Source organism: Lipophrys pholis, assembly GCF_963383615.2.
Source record: "Lipophrys pholis genome assembly, chromosome: 5".
Lineage (NCBI taxonomy): Eukaryota > Metazoa > Chordata > Actinopteri > Blenniiformes > Blenniidae > Lipophrys > Lipophrys pholis.
Window position 1 is genome coordinate 25,078,435 of NC_137628.1, and position 16,935 is coordinate 25,095,369.

The 16,935-nt window shown below is 39.8% G+C and overlaps 1 protein-coding gene across 2 annotated transcripts; it reads left to right on the forward strand.

Annotated features, from left to right (window-relative positions):
• Positions 1-499: 499 nt before the first annotated feature.
• On the forward strand, positions 500-10,749 carry ednraa (endothelin receptor type Aa). Of its 2 annotated transcripts, XM_080463323.1 has the most exons (8): positions 500-834; positions 1,778-2,318; positions 3,666-3,793; positions 5,752-5,950; positions 7,192-7,344; positions 7,474-7,607; positions 7,819-7,927; positions 8,343-10,749. In XM_080463323.1, exons 2-8 carry the CDS (start codon positions 1,836-1,838, stop codon positions 8,478-8,480), a joined length of 1,344 nt encoding a protein of 447 aa, XP_080319449.1. In that variant the 5' UTR covers positions 500-834; positions 1,778-1,835; the 3' UTR covers positions 8,481-10,749. The 2 variants fall into 2 exon arrangements, with proteins under 2 accessions (XP_080319449.1, XP_080319450.1); XM_080463324.1 differs by lacking the exon at positions 500-834 and having other exon boundaries at positions 1,213-2,318.
• Positions 10,750-16,935: the final 6,186 nt, after the last annotated feature.

A 16,935-nucleotide genomic window follows, 5' to 3' on the forward strand; every position in this document is an offset into this window, starting at 1 on the left:
TCTATAAAAGTAAAGATTTGGTGACGGTTAGCTCCCACTTCCCGTCTCAGCTTCCCCTCATCAAATGAAATAAACACAACATCAGAACATGGACATTGACTTCCTCGTGCCTTCCTCCTTCCAGCCTAATCTCGGCAGCTTCTCGTGTGAGGAAACAGTTGCGTGTAATGTACACAAGACATAGTGTGAGTTTGAAGGGATTGAAAGAGAGAGTAGGAGGGATTTAAGGAAAGGGGCAGATTGGAGGGGCGTTGGGCTCCCAGATGCCCCTGCCCCTGTGTGTGTGCGTGTGTGTGTGTGTGTGTGTGTGTGTGTGTGTGTGTGTGTGTGTGTGTGTGTGTGTGTGTGTGCACTGCAGTGCCTGACAGCAGGCGGTGCCTCTGAGGGGAGAGAAAGAGAGGGGTGGGAGGGTGATGTTTCCAAAGGGGGCCCAGTCTGTTACCGAAGGGAGGTGGAGATTTACTATCCCACCCAGTCAAAGTGTCTCACTGGTGCTCTGACACACACACACACACACACACACACACACACACACACACACACACACACACACACACACACGCACATGCAGAGATACGCAAAACCACACGTACACACACGCACACAGTGTTCAGCACACACACTTAGACATACTGCAAACTCTCCACAGGAAACTCCGAGCCATAATGTGAAGGCATCTCAGAGCAGACGGGTGCATTGCTCAAACCAAGTGGGATACGGTGCGGCTTTGATAGTGCGTTAATTACTCATGTGATGTGATACAGATGTCTGGGGGCTTCAGCTGAAAGTTTGCCTGACGGTTTCCAAGGGGGCCAGGCAGACATTTTAGAAGCGGTAGGTGAAAACCAAACGTATTTATTATTCATGGATAGATCAGTTTGCGTGCTGTCACAGATCCCAGCAGTGTCATGCTGATGCTAAACTGTGATGCTACTTGAAGGGCTGGCTGCTAAATAGTTCTTTGTGTACTTGGTGACAGCTGGGACTTTGAACAGGAACAACTCTGGGCTATAAGAGTTGCCTCTACTGTGACATGATGAAAAGGACTCCATCGATCTGATAGTTTGAAACTTTATCTCCTCCTTTGCAGCAGTCTTGAGGAATGTATTGGCCCATGAAGTTGGTTGTTGTTGTTTTTCTTGAGGGCTCAAGGTGTATCTACAATTTTTCCTGTGTTCTTTAGATTTACACAAGTTTTTTTTTTCTTTTTTTCAACCCATTATGCTTACTTTACAGAGCCGAGTAGAAATAAACCCTGCAGTACCTCTTTGTGAATAAAGAAAAAAAGTTCCAAACCGCATGTTTAAACCTTTCAAAAATTAGAGGCAGAGGTAGAATACAAAACTGAGCAAATCATTCAAGAGGCTCATTGTGAAAACAGCAGAAGTGGAGGGAAAAAGCTGCGCACAGTGTTGGTGCAACATTATTGACAGAAAGACATAACCAACTCCTCCTTCTTCCAGGAATGACTGAGAACAAAAGAGATGCCCTATGTGCTCTGCTGTTGTCTCGACATCGCAGTCTAACCGTAACAAGTCCTGGCATCTTCCATCTGTGCCCCCTCGGCAAAACCTTTTTGAAGTCTTAAAGACGTTGTTAAACTTCTTCATGGCTTTTGAAAGGGACAGCAATGCTGTCTAAATTTCTCGTGCCTGACTTTTAACATTACACGTCTGTTCGATTCTGATGTATCGTCTTTGAAGAGAAAGTAGGTGAAACAGCAGGATGTACGTATGCTGAAAAATAACCGTAGGTTCTCTCTTTCCTTTCTCGGCAGTGATATATTGGGACAGTCTTTCAATCAGTGACATCAAAGCGGCCCCGCGCGTTCAATAATGGGCGCCCCAGCAGGGCATATGTTGGTGCTAATGGCCTGTATGGCAGCCGGAGGTATCTGCCAAATGAACGGAGCTGAAGCCGAGGAGGATTACCTCTCCGACATCCTCGTCCACTCCACCCTCCAGTCTCCAAGTTTCTTCAGCACGATCAGCCCGAGCACGGCCCCCAGTCTGCGCCTGGGGTCCAGAGGAGCCGACGGGCAAGAACTGGGATCCAGCTATCCCAACGAAACGGTCATAAAGAAGCCAATGCGACCACCGATGTGCATCACACCTACCTCTATTAGCAACTACTTTAAGTACATCAACACCATCATTTCCGTAATAGTCTTTGTGGTGGGCCTGGTTGGAAATGCCACCCTGCTGAGGATTATATACCAACACAAGTGCATGAGGAATGGGCCCAATGCCCTGATTGCAAGCCTGGCCCTGGGTGACCTTATCTACATTGTTATTGACATACCCATCAACGTATACAAGGTACATTTTTCATATTTTTATTGCATGTTCACTTACGATATTACCCTCAGATTTTAAAGATTAACATTGCTATATGTGAAGATGATGAGTGCAGACGGGAAGGGAGGGGGCAAATGTCTTAGTGACTGTGCAGATAGACGGGAAGGGGTAATCAGTTGTGTACTGTTATCGTCCTCGTGTGGGCAGATTAGTGATGAGAGGAGCAGGAATATGGCTGGCTTAAATAAACACTAGAATAAGGCTGCAGTCACACATACCGCTGTCCTCGTTATGACCTGAGACATTAGTCATCGACCGTTATTTGTAGTCTAAAAGAAGTATTAGAAAAGCTCTGCAAATGAGGTACAATCATAGTTGTTAATAAATCAGCCAAGTATTTTTAACCAAAGACCATTGTGCATCAAGATGAATTTTTCTTATTAGGTTCTTCTTTATACGACTGAAATGTTAGTATTAATAAAGAAAGTCAATGAACAGACTGTGAGGAATCCTAAAGATTTAATTTTAGTAGTTGATTATGAGTGTGTCCATCTGTATGAGATCCGGTCACAATTCAATGTGACTCGCGACTCTTTTATATACTTTTGCACTGCTTTGAAATATGAGGTGCTTAATGATGATGAATTGTTACAGGGCTCCTTTCCTCAGTTTGATTTATACCAGTAAACACTGCCATGCTTTGTGTAATAACAAAGGATGATGGTGAAATGAAGTGATCAGTCAACCTGATCTCTTGAGCTCATTATAAGATGTCGTTTTACAAGAGGAAAAATGAGAAAGCCACCTGGTTAAAATTAGCTCGGGACTCTGAGGGCACGGGGACTTTGTAGTCTGAGCAGCACATGTGCAGAGAGGAAACTGAAGTCTTACCGGGGGAGCAGCTAATGCACAAACAGAGAAAGAGCCACGTCCGCAATATCGAAACCCCCTGTTTTCTTCATTCCAACAAGGACATTGTTTCCATAACACTTGTCTTTTGTTTTGCTTAGTGAAACTTCTGTTCTGTGGATGGAAAAGTCAGATTTTTAAGGTCTTCTCCTACGTGACCGTGACTTATTTAAATAAAGCAAGTAATATCTGAGTAATTTGGAAGTTTCAGTGACAACGTGGCAATTTATTACTGAAGTTTGGTGTGTTCAGAATGTGTCACAACTTTGCAAAAGATAATACAAAAAAACATTTTCGTGATGAAATTAAGTTAAATGTTCTTTTCTTACATTAACAAAGCCAGATCCTACTTTAATAACTTTTATTCAGGTGCTTGTGATAGAATATAAACATCAATGTGGTGTCCTACTTTTGCTATACATGAACATTTATGTGACAAATGTTTGTTTTATCCTGCAGCTCCTGGCCTCACGTTGGCCGTTTGATTACAGCGAATTCGGCCGGTGTCTGTGTAAGTTGGTTCCTTTCCTGCAGAAAGCCTCAGTGGGCATCACGGTCCTCAACTTGTGTGCGCTCAGTGTGGACAGGTCAGTGGACACTATCGCACTTCACCAAGAAAGAACTAAATATGTCAGACGGTTCAGGTTCACACTTGTGTTCATATGTTTTCTGAACTGGCTTAAACACGAATTTTCTTGAGGGATTTCTTCTCCATTAGGTAGTGGACAGTGTAACTAGTTCTCATGAAGCTATTTTTAATTATGTTCTCATCATACCGTCATGACATTGGAAAACCAGCAGCTTTCTTCTGAAGCTGGAGTCCAAGTGGAACCGACTTTCTTTTGTACCGACTGCCAATGATTTTCTTCTGTAAAACAGAGATCATATTAAATTGAATACAAGGAGGCAGCCAAAGATAATAAAATAAAGTAAATTAGATTTGGCTTGGCTGATCTTGTCAATCTCAATTTTAACTCAACACAACACTACTTTGATTAATTTGTCACCAATACTAATTCAATTAAAGTTATTAGGGATGCAAAGAATCATTAAACCAAAATATACGGGCATTTTGCATTGCCCTGAGATCAATGACAGGAAATCTCAGATCACTAATAATTGTGCATCGTCCCTACAAAGTTTTTTTTTTTAATCTTCTCTGTTTGTTGCTTCTGTGAACAAAGTCTGTTTGCTCTTCTGATGCTCTTTACTTCTCTGATGGCATTATTTGGAGTCCGCATTATTAAGCTGGCAGTAAATGTGCCGACTTTATTTATGATGTTAACATTACCATCAGAGCAAGTGCACTGACAAATTTGTTTCTAATAGCACCTTGATAGAAATTCCGCGATGAATAAATGATGACAAAATGCGGAGGCTCACTATCATCTCACTTTATGCACTGGACACAACTTTAGAGATAAGAGGTTTGCCTACACGATTTAGATATGCTCGAGTGAAGATTTGAATGACCTCTATAATGGGAAAAGACAGGCAGCACTGCTGTACCGCCGTGTTCAAGAGCAGATGCTCTCCAGTTGTTTCCGTGAAATGTGTAGCATATCTTTGTATCTGTGTGTTATGAAAGAACTCAAGTCCCTTTTGTGTCTTTTCAATGTTGGAGGAAGAGAAAAAGGTGGATACATTACCACTTAGTAAAATATAAATGCCGCCATGTTGTTCAACAGAGAAATTCAAATGTGTCATGAAAAATATATTGTTTTTGCCATAAAATCTTGATGCATGATTTTACTAAAACATTTCGACAAGTGGTTTCTATTAATCAAACAAACAAGCAAACAAGTATTCAGTGCACGGGAAACACAAGCCAACAGACAGACCTCTCTGCCAACATGGGCCAGTCTGTTTGGAGGCTTCGCAAAAATATAAATATTAGATATTTAAAATAAACAATTGATCATCTCTCATTAATTCTTAACATTTTGATATTCTTTGCTGACTGAGCAGTTTGTTGTGTTTGGTGCAGTGCCATGAATAAAGTAAAGGCCGTTAGCTTTGTCAGTCAGCAAGGACAAAGTGATGACTTTACTGATTGTCTGTTTAAGATGGAGCAATGACTCATTGCAACTGAGCGTTTTGCATACTTGCTTCAGTTTACAATTGTTTTGTGTGTGTGAGAGAGACTCAAGAGCTGCACAGTGGTGTAGTGGTTTGCACCTCATAATGAAAAGGTCCTTTTTTCAAGTCTGGATTTGCATGTGAAAACAAGCATTTCGGGCTAAATGGTGATTTTAAATTGTCTGTGGGTATGAATGTGAGTGTGTGTGGTGGTCTGTCCTTCTTGCCCTGCCCAAGCTATACGCTGCATTCACCTATAGCTGGGATCAGCTTAAGCCCTTTCCTTTATTACACTAATTGGTAGACGTTTATATCCCAGGAGTGAAACTATTTCTAACTGCAGTACCTCAGTCAATCTTCCAGTCATATAGCTTCAACCTTAACGATTTAGCATGCCTAACAGTTGGTGTTATATGATGCCTGCACTAAGCCATAGAGGTTAACCTTCTATCCTTCTGTGTTGCAGGTACCGGGCCGTGGCCTCCTGGAGCAGAGTGCAGGGAGTGGGCATCCCTCTTCTCACAGTCATCGAGATCGTGTCTATTTGGGGGCTCTCACTTTTACTGGCAGTTCCAGAGGCTATCGTTTTTGATATGATCAGCTTCAACCACAGCACTACTACCATACATACGTGCATGCTTAACCCAACGACGGACTTCATGAAGGTACACTGCCTTCATTTCCTCCTCACCTTTAGTTTGATTGCATTGTATTTAAGCTCTTTTCCTCTTTTGTGGTGGGATGAGCATGAAAATGGCTTCATGGATTCTGCAAGAATCTTTTGGAAAAATAATGCAAAGAAAGACAGAAAATTATTTTTGCTTTAGGAGAAATGCCATTATTGAGCAAGTGTGTAAGGAAGCCTCATGTACAGGATGACCACTCAAATGGAAAGTGCACCTTTTTTTTCAATTGGGGTTGTTTATTGGCAGAATTTCTAGCCTATATTGTCTTTCCTGCATTTGCAATGAATAATTAAACATATAGACAACTTTAAAATGTAATGTAGTTTGGTCTAATAGACCTAGTATACATCCTTAATGGTGTGCCCTTCCACCTAAACTAGAGTATCACTTAAAGAAATAAGCCTGGTCAACTGACTCCTGCTCTCCTTGGAGCATGTAATTGATTGCAGATGAAGCACAATTACCGAGGGTGGGGCATGGGAGGACTCATGTTAAGCCACATGTGCACTCCCAGTCCATATGTAATCTTTCACAGTTATAAATACAGTTGTAGAGTCTCAGAAACACACTATCAACAAATAGCTATGAAATGGCACGTTTCCTTTTATTTTGCCAGCACATTATATGGGCTAGGATGGCAACATCTGGAGTAGATCGGCAAACTGAAATACACAAGGAAATTGTGTAATATACTGTACATTTTGAACAAGCTTATTTTACTTGGAGAACCACAGACAACTGGAAGCATCTGCATCGTAATTACAACTTCTTTGATTTCATTTCAGATTTGCTGCTTTCTGCACAGAGTAGCATTCACAAAGACTTTATTAGCAGTGCAATACAAGGTTACTCTGGTAAATGTTTGGGACTGAGACTCAGAGATTCTACCGCTGCACCATGACAGTCATACCCCACATCATCAAGTTCAATAGTTTTGACTTGTGGCAGGATGGCAGTGTAAAAACTAACACAATCTTCAGTGCAAGTTACAATGATTTGCTTTGACCAAAAGAAAGGAGAGAAGACAAATAGCCAATATTGTCTAGTATTTCATATCATCAATATGTAGACTTTCACCGCCCACATGCTGATGAAATGTTGAGGATAGGTTCTTACTCAAAAATATTTATCTCAAGCAAAACCATAGGTGGGAAAACCCACTCAACCCGAACAATGAACTGACTGTAGCTGACAGCTTTACTGTACTTGTCTCTCTCTAGTTCTATACAAATGCAAAGGACTGGTGGCTGTTTGGCTTCTACTTTTGTGTGCCGCTCATTTGTACCGCCATCTTCTACACACTGATGACCTGCGAGATGCTCAACCACAGGAACGGCAGCCTTCGGATTGCCCTCACTGAGCACCTAAAACAGGTTGGACAACCCTTAGAAATATTACATCGTTAGATTGTGATGTACTTTGGTATTTGGCTAAATTTCATCAATATTTTTGTTTTGTTGTTTGTTTTTGTGTGGAAAACAACATGTTTTTTTTCTTTGCAGAGGAGAGAGGTGGCCAAAGCTGTCTTCTGCCTCGTCCTTATATTTGCTCTCTGCTGGTTCCCACTGCACCTGAGTAGGATCCTCAAGAAGACTGTTTATCACCAGTATGATAAGAAGCGCTGCGAACTGCTGAAGTGAGTTTACTGATTGAGCAATAAACATTGATACGTAAACTGATGAAAAACTAGTCATTGATTGTGAAGTTTGCATTTGGGTATTCAGTTTCTTCAGAAGTTAAAATGACACTAATAAAAATCAATTTCGATCAATTTCAGTGGTAAATATTTTGGATTTTTACTGAAAGAATAGCAATAATAAATCTAATATATTCTTTTCTATTTTCAGTTTCCTGTTAGTCCTGAACTACTTTAGCGTCAACCTCGCGACAATCAACTCCTGCATCAACCCCATCATTCTCTACTTTGTGAGCAAGAAGTTTAAAAACTGCTTCAAGGTAAAGTTTTACCCTCTTGCAGATGGTCAACGTTGCATCCACACACACACACACACAGAGTTGCTCTTTATCTCTCACACACTCATAAAAACTTCCTCATTTAGTCTGGCCAGTAAAGAAAACAGTGAACTCAACCCTTTGTCCATGACTCAGGGCCTGTGATGTGATGACATTCCTTGAACATTTAAAAGCAGCCGGGTGATTTATGCAGTCACTTTACTGGCTGAGGTCACACACTGTGAATGTCTGTGGAAGCGTCCTGTGCCGGAGATAAACCACGTTTCCTTGTTCATGATAAAGCAGTGAAGGGTAACTAGTTCCACGTATGGGGGGGGGGGGGGGGGGGGGGGGAAGCTCTTCGTAAACACTGCCACGTTAATATGTTCTCTTTCTTCTTTTTCACATGTTCATCAAGTCGTGTTTGTGCTGCTGGTGTTACTCTGACAACCAGCTGAGCAGCATCGGACCCATGAACGGTACCAGTATCCAGTGCAAGAGCCCCGAGCCAAACAACCACCACACGGACCGCAGCATCAGGAAAGACAGCAACTGATCTCCGGCCTGAGCAGCACTTTGAAGACTTCCCAGCCAGTGTTTAAAAAACAACCAATACTCATCCTCAGCCCTGTACACATGCAAACATCCTTTCTTCAAACAATAAACCGTAAGACCACCGACACATGCAGGGAAGGACGAGGAACTGGAAGTAAGAGGAACAAACAATGGATTCGGTGTACAATGCTCTGAGTTTCCTGAACCAGCCCCCCCCGGGGGTTGAACATCCTAACACAAAGTCCTTCTTTTCCCACACCCACGGACAGTGACACTGAGTCAAGGGGGGAGAGCAGGGTGAGGAAGAAGAGGAAGAGAAGGAGGAGGAGGACTCTTTTAAGGGATGCAGTTGAACGCTCGCTATAAATGACTCTCTATCAGGAGCCAAGCGTGCTATTCCTGTAAAGGGCAGCACTACTGGGAAAGATGCTAGGGGGAGGGAAAAGGCTGACTGCTCACTGTCAGTCGAGATGATGAGAGATGAGTAGGTGCCGTCCCCTGGAGTTTGCTACTCACTGGCAAGGAAAAACAGGAAAGCATGTTACTGACTCGAGCAACAATTAATTTTCCATCAAACATGCCAGTGTTTGGAGGCCAACAGTGTATTTTACTTGTACTCATTATTCATTGAGCTGCTTTGTGGTAGAAGTACCACATGATTTAAAGTTCTTTTGCATGGTATTTGACTCATAATGGTTTGTCTGATTCATTGATAAAAACCCTGAGAAATGCCTCCATTAACAAAAACAGTTTATTTAGCGTAAACAACACCCTCAAACCTCCAAACTTCTGGCAATATACAAATTTTATCATTGAATCCAGTATCTCAAAATGTAGTACAGGGTTACAACTTTTTGTATCAGCAAAAAAATGGGGCAGAGATTTGTATCAATATGAAATATCCTCTGATACCACTAATAAATGAAAACAGATTTTTTTTTTTTTAAGACAACACTGTGAATTTCACCTAAACTAATTATTATAGTTATTGTTATATCTTTGCCTCTATATTCCATGATACATAAATATATGTACAGTGTCCACTTTTATAAAGTGTTATATCGCAGTATTAATGAATATTTTACTCAGACTACATTACATTTGTAATGACATTGATGCAGGAAGATTTGAGTAAACGCAGGCACTCCAAACAGTGAACATTTTAGAAAAAGCACGGTTTTACCTTCATGTCATTGAGTTGTGATATGACTCATTCCCATGTGTGCAGTACATGTGAAGCTACAGCCAGCAGCTTCACTAAGACCACAAACAGATAAAAAACAGGCCCCCACATTGCTTAACACTTTTCTTCAGAACAATAGACATAGCTTTTCTGGGAAAACGGGACTTTTGAGGTTAAACCTGTGATGATATGTCCTCGCCTACTGGCCAGCTTTGGTCATGGGAAGTGACTCACATGCAGGTCTGATACAAATCAGTGCGTCATCATTAAGATCTGCAGAGACCTGATGATGAGCCACGTATTCAAATTGAGTGGATTTTAAAACAAGGGAAACCTTTAACCAACCCTGCTTAACCAATAGTACAGAATACTCTTGGGTTTGACAATTATTGTTAATATCTTAAGTGAAGAAAAGCATATCAGATGTGTTGGTGTGCAGGACAAGTAAACATTTAAAGAGTTTTGATGAAGGCAATTGCTAAGAAATGTAAGTTAATTAAAATGTAAATCTTAAAGGTGGTTCATAAAGTAATGGGATAAAAACAAGATGAAAAATATGTGTGTAATTTTACCTATTCAAGGGGTTAAATCATAAACTCTTACACGGCCATGTGGTGTTACTTCTATTTGGGTTGTAGCTTTATATTTATTGGAAAAGACATGAAATTGAAATTAATCCTCTGAAGCAACTCTTGAACAAGAAAGTAAACAATGTTATTCTACAAAACGTTGATTCATTGTTTGTATGTATAAATTGTATCCAGCTACCAAAGAGCTAAACTGCCTTATGCTAATTGATGTGTGGATACATAAAGACCTGTGTGAGTTTGAATGTGCACTTGCATGTGTGTGTGAGTGTATCCTGTTTGTACAATTACTCACACTTCTATGCTTGGTAGTGTTTTTGGACACTAGTGTACAGAAGAGTAGGCAGTCTGTATACAGCCTCATGTTACCACTATTCATCCAAGTGATCCATTATAATCTGTAGAAAATGGAATTCCACATCTTTGTTGTCATTGATTAACTTTGTGTTAAAGCTGCTGCTTATGCCAATAAATCCACTTCCATCTCCACTGTATGACACAAGGGGCATTGCTTTCTGCAGAAAGTCAAGGGGCCCCTTTTTTTCTGTTCTTCATCTGCATCTGTGAGAAAGAGGCGTCTGGGAGTGATTTGAAACACACTGTGACCTGCTTGGCAACTGAGCCCTAAGGGTTGCTCATGTCAGCAGAGAGGATGTGAACGAGCTCGGATGGTGGGAATTTGATACACATAATTCACTTCTCGTCTCTGTTGCCAAAAGAGGATTGTAGAAAGCAAAAATCTGACCATCACATAGTTGGGCTGCATTCATATAGAACCAGGATTGTGTTTACTATGCATTTAGATAATACAATGATTAAAAGTGATGGATGAAGTAGTGAAACAATTGACAATTACTGAGGAATGAAGAGTGTGATGATTTATTACAACACAAACAACAAAAGCATAATTTCTGAATCAACATTCTCATGACTTTGATCCACCCAGGATCACACTCCATATCGCGGTCATAAAGTGACAGTAACCAGAGCCATTAAATCCCATATGCAAAACTGAACAACACCCAAAACTAATAAATCAATCCGGTCTGTTATTCATTTCAGCGGGTTGGCAATAGATCTCAGTCGGGTCATAAACTTCATGAAACACACTCATATCGTTGACATCAAATCATGTCATTGTCAGGTTATAGTAACCCTGAAGAAACTGAAGAAAGTTTGGTTCCTGGAATATTCCTCAGTTAAAAGGAGGCTATTAAAAGAGTGAATTTAGGAAGAACTGTTGAGAAAAACAGATTTCTTGGAAGTGAATGAGAAAAGCAAAGGAGGGTGAATCAGATCAATCTAATTTCTGGAATTTGGTGGGAACTTCTTTTCCTCAATTGACAGAAGTTGAAAAACAACATACCAGATAATCCCAAAAGTCCACACTGTGTCTCCATCTAGAGATCACTCAGACTGTGTTGCTGGTGAAGAAAAAGTGAAAAGACCTTTAATGGAAGGCTCCTTAACCAGATATAACTGCAAGACCCTGCAGTCTTCATCATGTTGGGAAATTTCCACATCTTCATTTCCAAGCGCAGCCACTTATTCTCATAAAGATGTTTACACAGAGAAATATACAAGCAAACAATGTTTCCTTCAAGTATTTCCCTTTTAACTCTGATGGTCTGTTCTTTTATTTATTGAAGTTCAAGTGTCATTGTGATTCTTTGTCGTAGTCTTTTCCTGTTTCCCACTATATTTCTATTTCAGATCATACTGGAGCATTGCATTTTGAATATGGCATGTTTATTACTTGCTTTGTCAAAAAAATTTAAAAAAGAATAATTACATGAAATAAAACATAAAAGCACACATAAACACACATAAACACACATAAATTTTACAATCTCAGCATGTTTTTATATCAAAACAATTCACATTTCTAGCCACATTACAGGCTTTATCGTAGGCAAATCTGTATGTTTACGTAGTCTCCGAATTAATGTGTTTGATATAGATAGCATTATGGTTCTGAATACATGTTCCTGATTGTAGTCACCAAAGTTTTATGTATCCTACATGCAATTTTATCAACTTTTTATGCACTAAATATCCGCTAAGCACAGTTTACACAAACTACAAGAGAAACTTTTTTTTTTTTTTTTACTGTTGCATGTGTAAAGACATTTTCTATCAAATAAAAATGATTAACAGGAAAAATCCCAGTCTCTTAACATACACTGACTCACTCCTGTGTGACGTTTGGATTCTTTTTCTTGTTTTTTGTTTTTGTTTTTTTTAACTTTCCTGAGACTATTATTGCATTAGCATTCAAACTATTAGCAGGGGAGCAAAGATTATAAATTTAAGAAATTCTATGTCACTTTATATTGTTCTTAACCTTATGCATATCAAACACTAATTATATAAGTCAAAACCAGTCAAAACCAGTCCAAAAACATGCAGTTGAGGCTGTTTGGTGACTATAACGTTTCTGTAGATCAAAGCACAATATACTGTTATTTCTGATGGATTGTTCAATACAAAGTACAAAAATACTTTGGAAGTTGTTGTTTTTTTCTTGCTACTTTTTGCTGCTTTGTTTTTCTTGGACACGAGAGCAACAACATGGGACACAGGCAACCCAAAAATCACTTATGTAAGAAGCCCAGAGAAGCAATAAGGCTTGTTGACATTTTGCATCACCACACATCTTTCACTTGCTAAGACCATTATTATATTATTCTTTCTTTTCTTTTTTCTTTTCATGATAAAACATCTCTGGCCTACCGCTTCCCTTTTTTCATGCACTTCCTACACCAAGAGTTTCCCAACTTGGATTCTAAAAGAAAAGGGCCCCCACATTTAGGAATTTTCTCCAAAACACCTGATTGATATGAAAGGGTTATCATCAGGCCTCCACAATGTTGAATTGAATCCAGAACTTTGTTCTACAAAAGGCTGTAGGGAGCTGAAGCTGATCACATCTCACAACAGATGAAAGCTACACCTGGACACTCTGTTTCGAATCTACAGATAATTTAGAGTCTGCCATACGTATATCTTATATGCATATCTTTAGGCTGTGGGAGGAACAGGGAGTACCCAGAGATCACCCACTCCAGTACACAAAGGACATTAAATCCCACAGAGAAAGACTCCTAAGCCCGGAGTCAAGAGATATTCTCACTCTTGACATGCAGTACATCACAACATTCAAACATCTTGGATAGAGTTGAAACCAGCAAAAATCCTGTTAAAAGATGTTTGCATTTTCCTCTATTCATTTGTTTATCTACCATATTCTCACACGTTTATTCCAGCTTTTAAATGAGTCCCAGGGATGAAAGGGATGTAAAACAATGCAGAAAGGAAAAGGGAGCGTCTGAGAGCAGGCTCACCTGACCATCAGTGTGCCGTGACACCGTTAAGCTATGTGAGGAAAATCTTGGCTGTTGAGTACACACTAAAAATAAACATGTATGTTGTAATGTGGGAAAAAAGTTTTAGCTGTACCACAAGGTTTTAACTGTTAACGTACCTTAACGAGGGACAGACTCCCGCAGCACGGAGCTGCTGTGAAGTTTACTTCAGTCAAACATGAGGCCCGCGGACCAAAACCGGCCGCACAAAGCTCCAATCAGCCCCAGAAACCACCAAGCAAGTGGTTATGTAGGATTCATAAGATTTTTTTTTTTTTTACATTTCACTGTATTTTATGCAGAATGTTTCATCAGTAAACACTGCTTGGATCTTGATTTAAAAAAAAAAAAAAGTCCTTACATAGCAGATATGCCTTTTGTTAAAAATTTATATGTCTTGGTGAATAGTTTAATAAAGCAACATTGTTGGTCTGCGTGCGGATGCATTGCGTTCCGCTACGAGACACTCCAATATTATGTTCTAACCCACAGAACTTCTGTTTACGTGGGTTGTCATTATAAACGGCTGTAGAGCTACGTTCTATCATTCTACACCTCCATTCCTCCTGATGTTGAAGTATTTGATTCAGACACATCCAGAAATAAAGTGAAAGGAGCAGAAATTCACTATGTAATGCCGAAATGTTGAAAAATAAGCCCCAAGCTCATTCACGTTATTATTTATTTATTTATTTTCTCTATGGCCCCTCTGGGGCTCTGGACTAAAGCAAGATGGACGTGAAAAAAACACCAATAGTGATACGAGGATACGCAATATTTTCTGGCTCTTTGGTCTGCATCCGAGGTTCAGGCGAGACTAGATGGAGCGACGCGGACTAAACCGATGAATACAGTCCGTCTCCTTGTTCCTGTATGAGCACTGTCAGTGCTACATCAGTCAAATCAGTGACGTATCACGTTTTGGAGTGGCGCATTGATGTGGCTCTCACTTGGCTCTGTTAATGGTGGAAAAAGAACCGGTTTTTTGGCGGTGCTCATACTGGTTCTGGCACCGGCCCTGAACTCGCTCCTGGTTCTTTTAGGTGGAAAAGTCCTATAAGAAGAGTTGAATAAAATTAAATTTCTCTAATTTTGTGGTCGTGAAAATCTTTTTTTTCTGTCATAAGGTTTACTCTTGATCTCATCTGGACTTGGGATTCGGACCTTGTGAACTTGGACTTGACTTGGACTCAACAAGCCTGGACTTGGACTTGTCTTGGACTCGATAAAGGAGGACTTGACAACAGCCCTGGGCGTTGGCGAAGGATTGCGCTCTACCGAGCGTAGTTCTACTTCTTGTTTGAATTGTTCACTAAAGAACATATCAAACATGAGCAGATATATCTTGAAGAGTTGGCGCAGAACCAAAAATAACAAACAGCTTTAAATTTTATTTTCTATATCACTAATATATTTCCTGTGTGATTTTATGGACTTACTTTGACTCATCCTGCTTATTCCTAAATAACTTAGGTTGTTCCTGAACAACAGAAGTGATGAAGTGAAGTGAACACCCTCAGTAAGTCTGAACATTTCCTGACACGAAGGCCTGTGGCAGACATCTAAGATAAATAAGTAATTGTTGAACAATTGCAGACTTCTGTTTTCATTTGACAAAGGAGGTGCACTTTGGCTGATACATTACATCTCAGGGATCAGACAGTCTCCTCCTTTGTTCTGCATTGATTATTGTTATGAATATTCCTCAGACCTATCCATGCTGTTTACACCGTTTCCTACAATCACACATACTGCACAAGTTTAAAACCCTATAGTTATGGCTTTGAGTCGGAGCGATGTGGCGGACGCCGCATCCTTTATGCTAAAATGTGTTTGTGGGTCTGATCAAACCTGGCATATGTTTATCTACCCTGCCCTTACATGTCTGTACCCTGTATGCCACTTTAGATGGCAGTCCCTCCAAGCTATCCACCATGGCACTCGCTCGCGCAACTTGTGGCAGGGACTATTTCTAATTCATAAAAGCCAAAAGGATCGATACAAAATTCATGAACAATCTGTCCTGGAACAACCAGTGATTTCTGTGACTGTGGGGCAGTGGAGACATATAGCGCAACAGAAAAGAAAGTTCTGCCTCCTTCATTTACACACGAAGCACACATGCACGTACAAACATGGGAGGAAAAGGTCAAACTAAGGTTGCGATGTGTCTTAGAGCCAAGTTTTATCAAGTAGATATGACAAAATAAAGAGCATTCCTGCGATATCAGAGCAAAATTCAAAAGACACCTGGTAAAAAAGTGTGGAATGATTAGTTTATGTGAGGTTAGTTTCCAGCCTTTACAGGAGGTGTTGTCATCAACCTCTGAGGTGAAGTATAAAATCAAATCAAAATTTGATAAACATGCCTTTTTAAAATTTACATATGAGACAGCCTTCCAAAAAATGCAAGACTATAGCTTTATTGTAAATTGCTGGACTTATAATACAAACACTTTTGGACAATAAAAACAAAAAATAGAACAATGCCATCAAAAGGAATATAAAGCATAGCAATCAGGCAATCTAAAAAAGAAGTATTTTTTTCTAATATTATCAGCATTAGAATCACAAGATGTACTATTTGAATGACTGAAATTTCTTCATGCAAGTGAATCTATAGAAGAAATTCAGTAAATTATAAGTTATTATTAAGAATTTACTTTTTTTTGTCTTCCTATGGCACTTTTCTGTTGGAGTTCCTTGAACAAAAAACTTTTAATTTGAACCATTTTACCTGCAGACTAAATCTGCCCTACTAAAAAGTACCAAGACCTTATTTCTATTGTTTACATCATTTGTACATGATGTCAGCATTTGTAACTGTGCGTGTAAAAAGTGGCAACAGGAAAACAACCAATCAGTTGATGTGAGCTTAATTGTTGGACTGCTTAGGTTAGTCTGCATGAAAGGATTCACTCTAACAAATAATAGCACATCAATATCAATATGTGAAGCTCAATGAAAAAAAAATGCGGGATTCTAAAGCCCAACATCGAAGCTATGTAAATGTGCAGGGTAAAGAATAAATGAAAGCTTTTGACTTTTTGAGTGATGGCCTCAATATTTTGACTTGGCTTTTTTTTTTTATGGCGATCGAATGCGGGAGTGGTAAAGACTATCTCTCATTTCATCAACAATGATTGAATAACATTTTCAAAACAATACACCACAGAAATATGATCTGAAAACAGTTTGAAGCAGTCCAGGAAGGCAGATCGGAGTAGTTTAAGAAAGCGATGCAGTTAATTCACATTGCCATCTGCTGGCTGAGGCACAGACCATGTGGTAAATTGGAGTGTCGGCCAACCAAACTAGTCA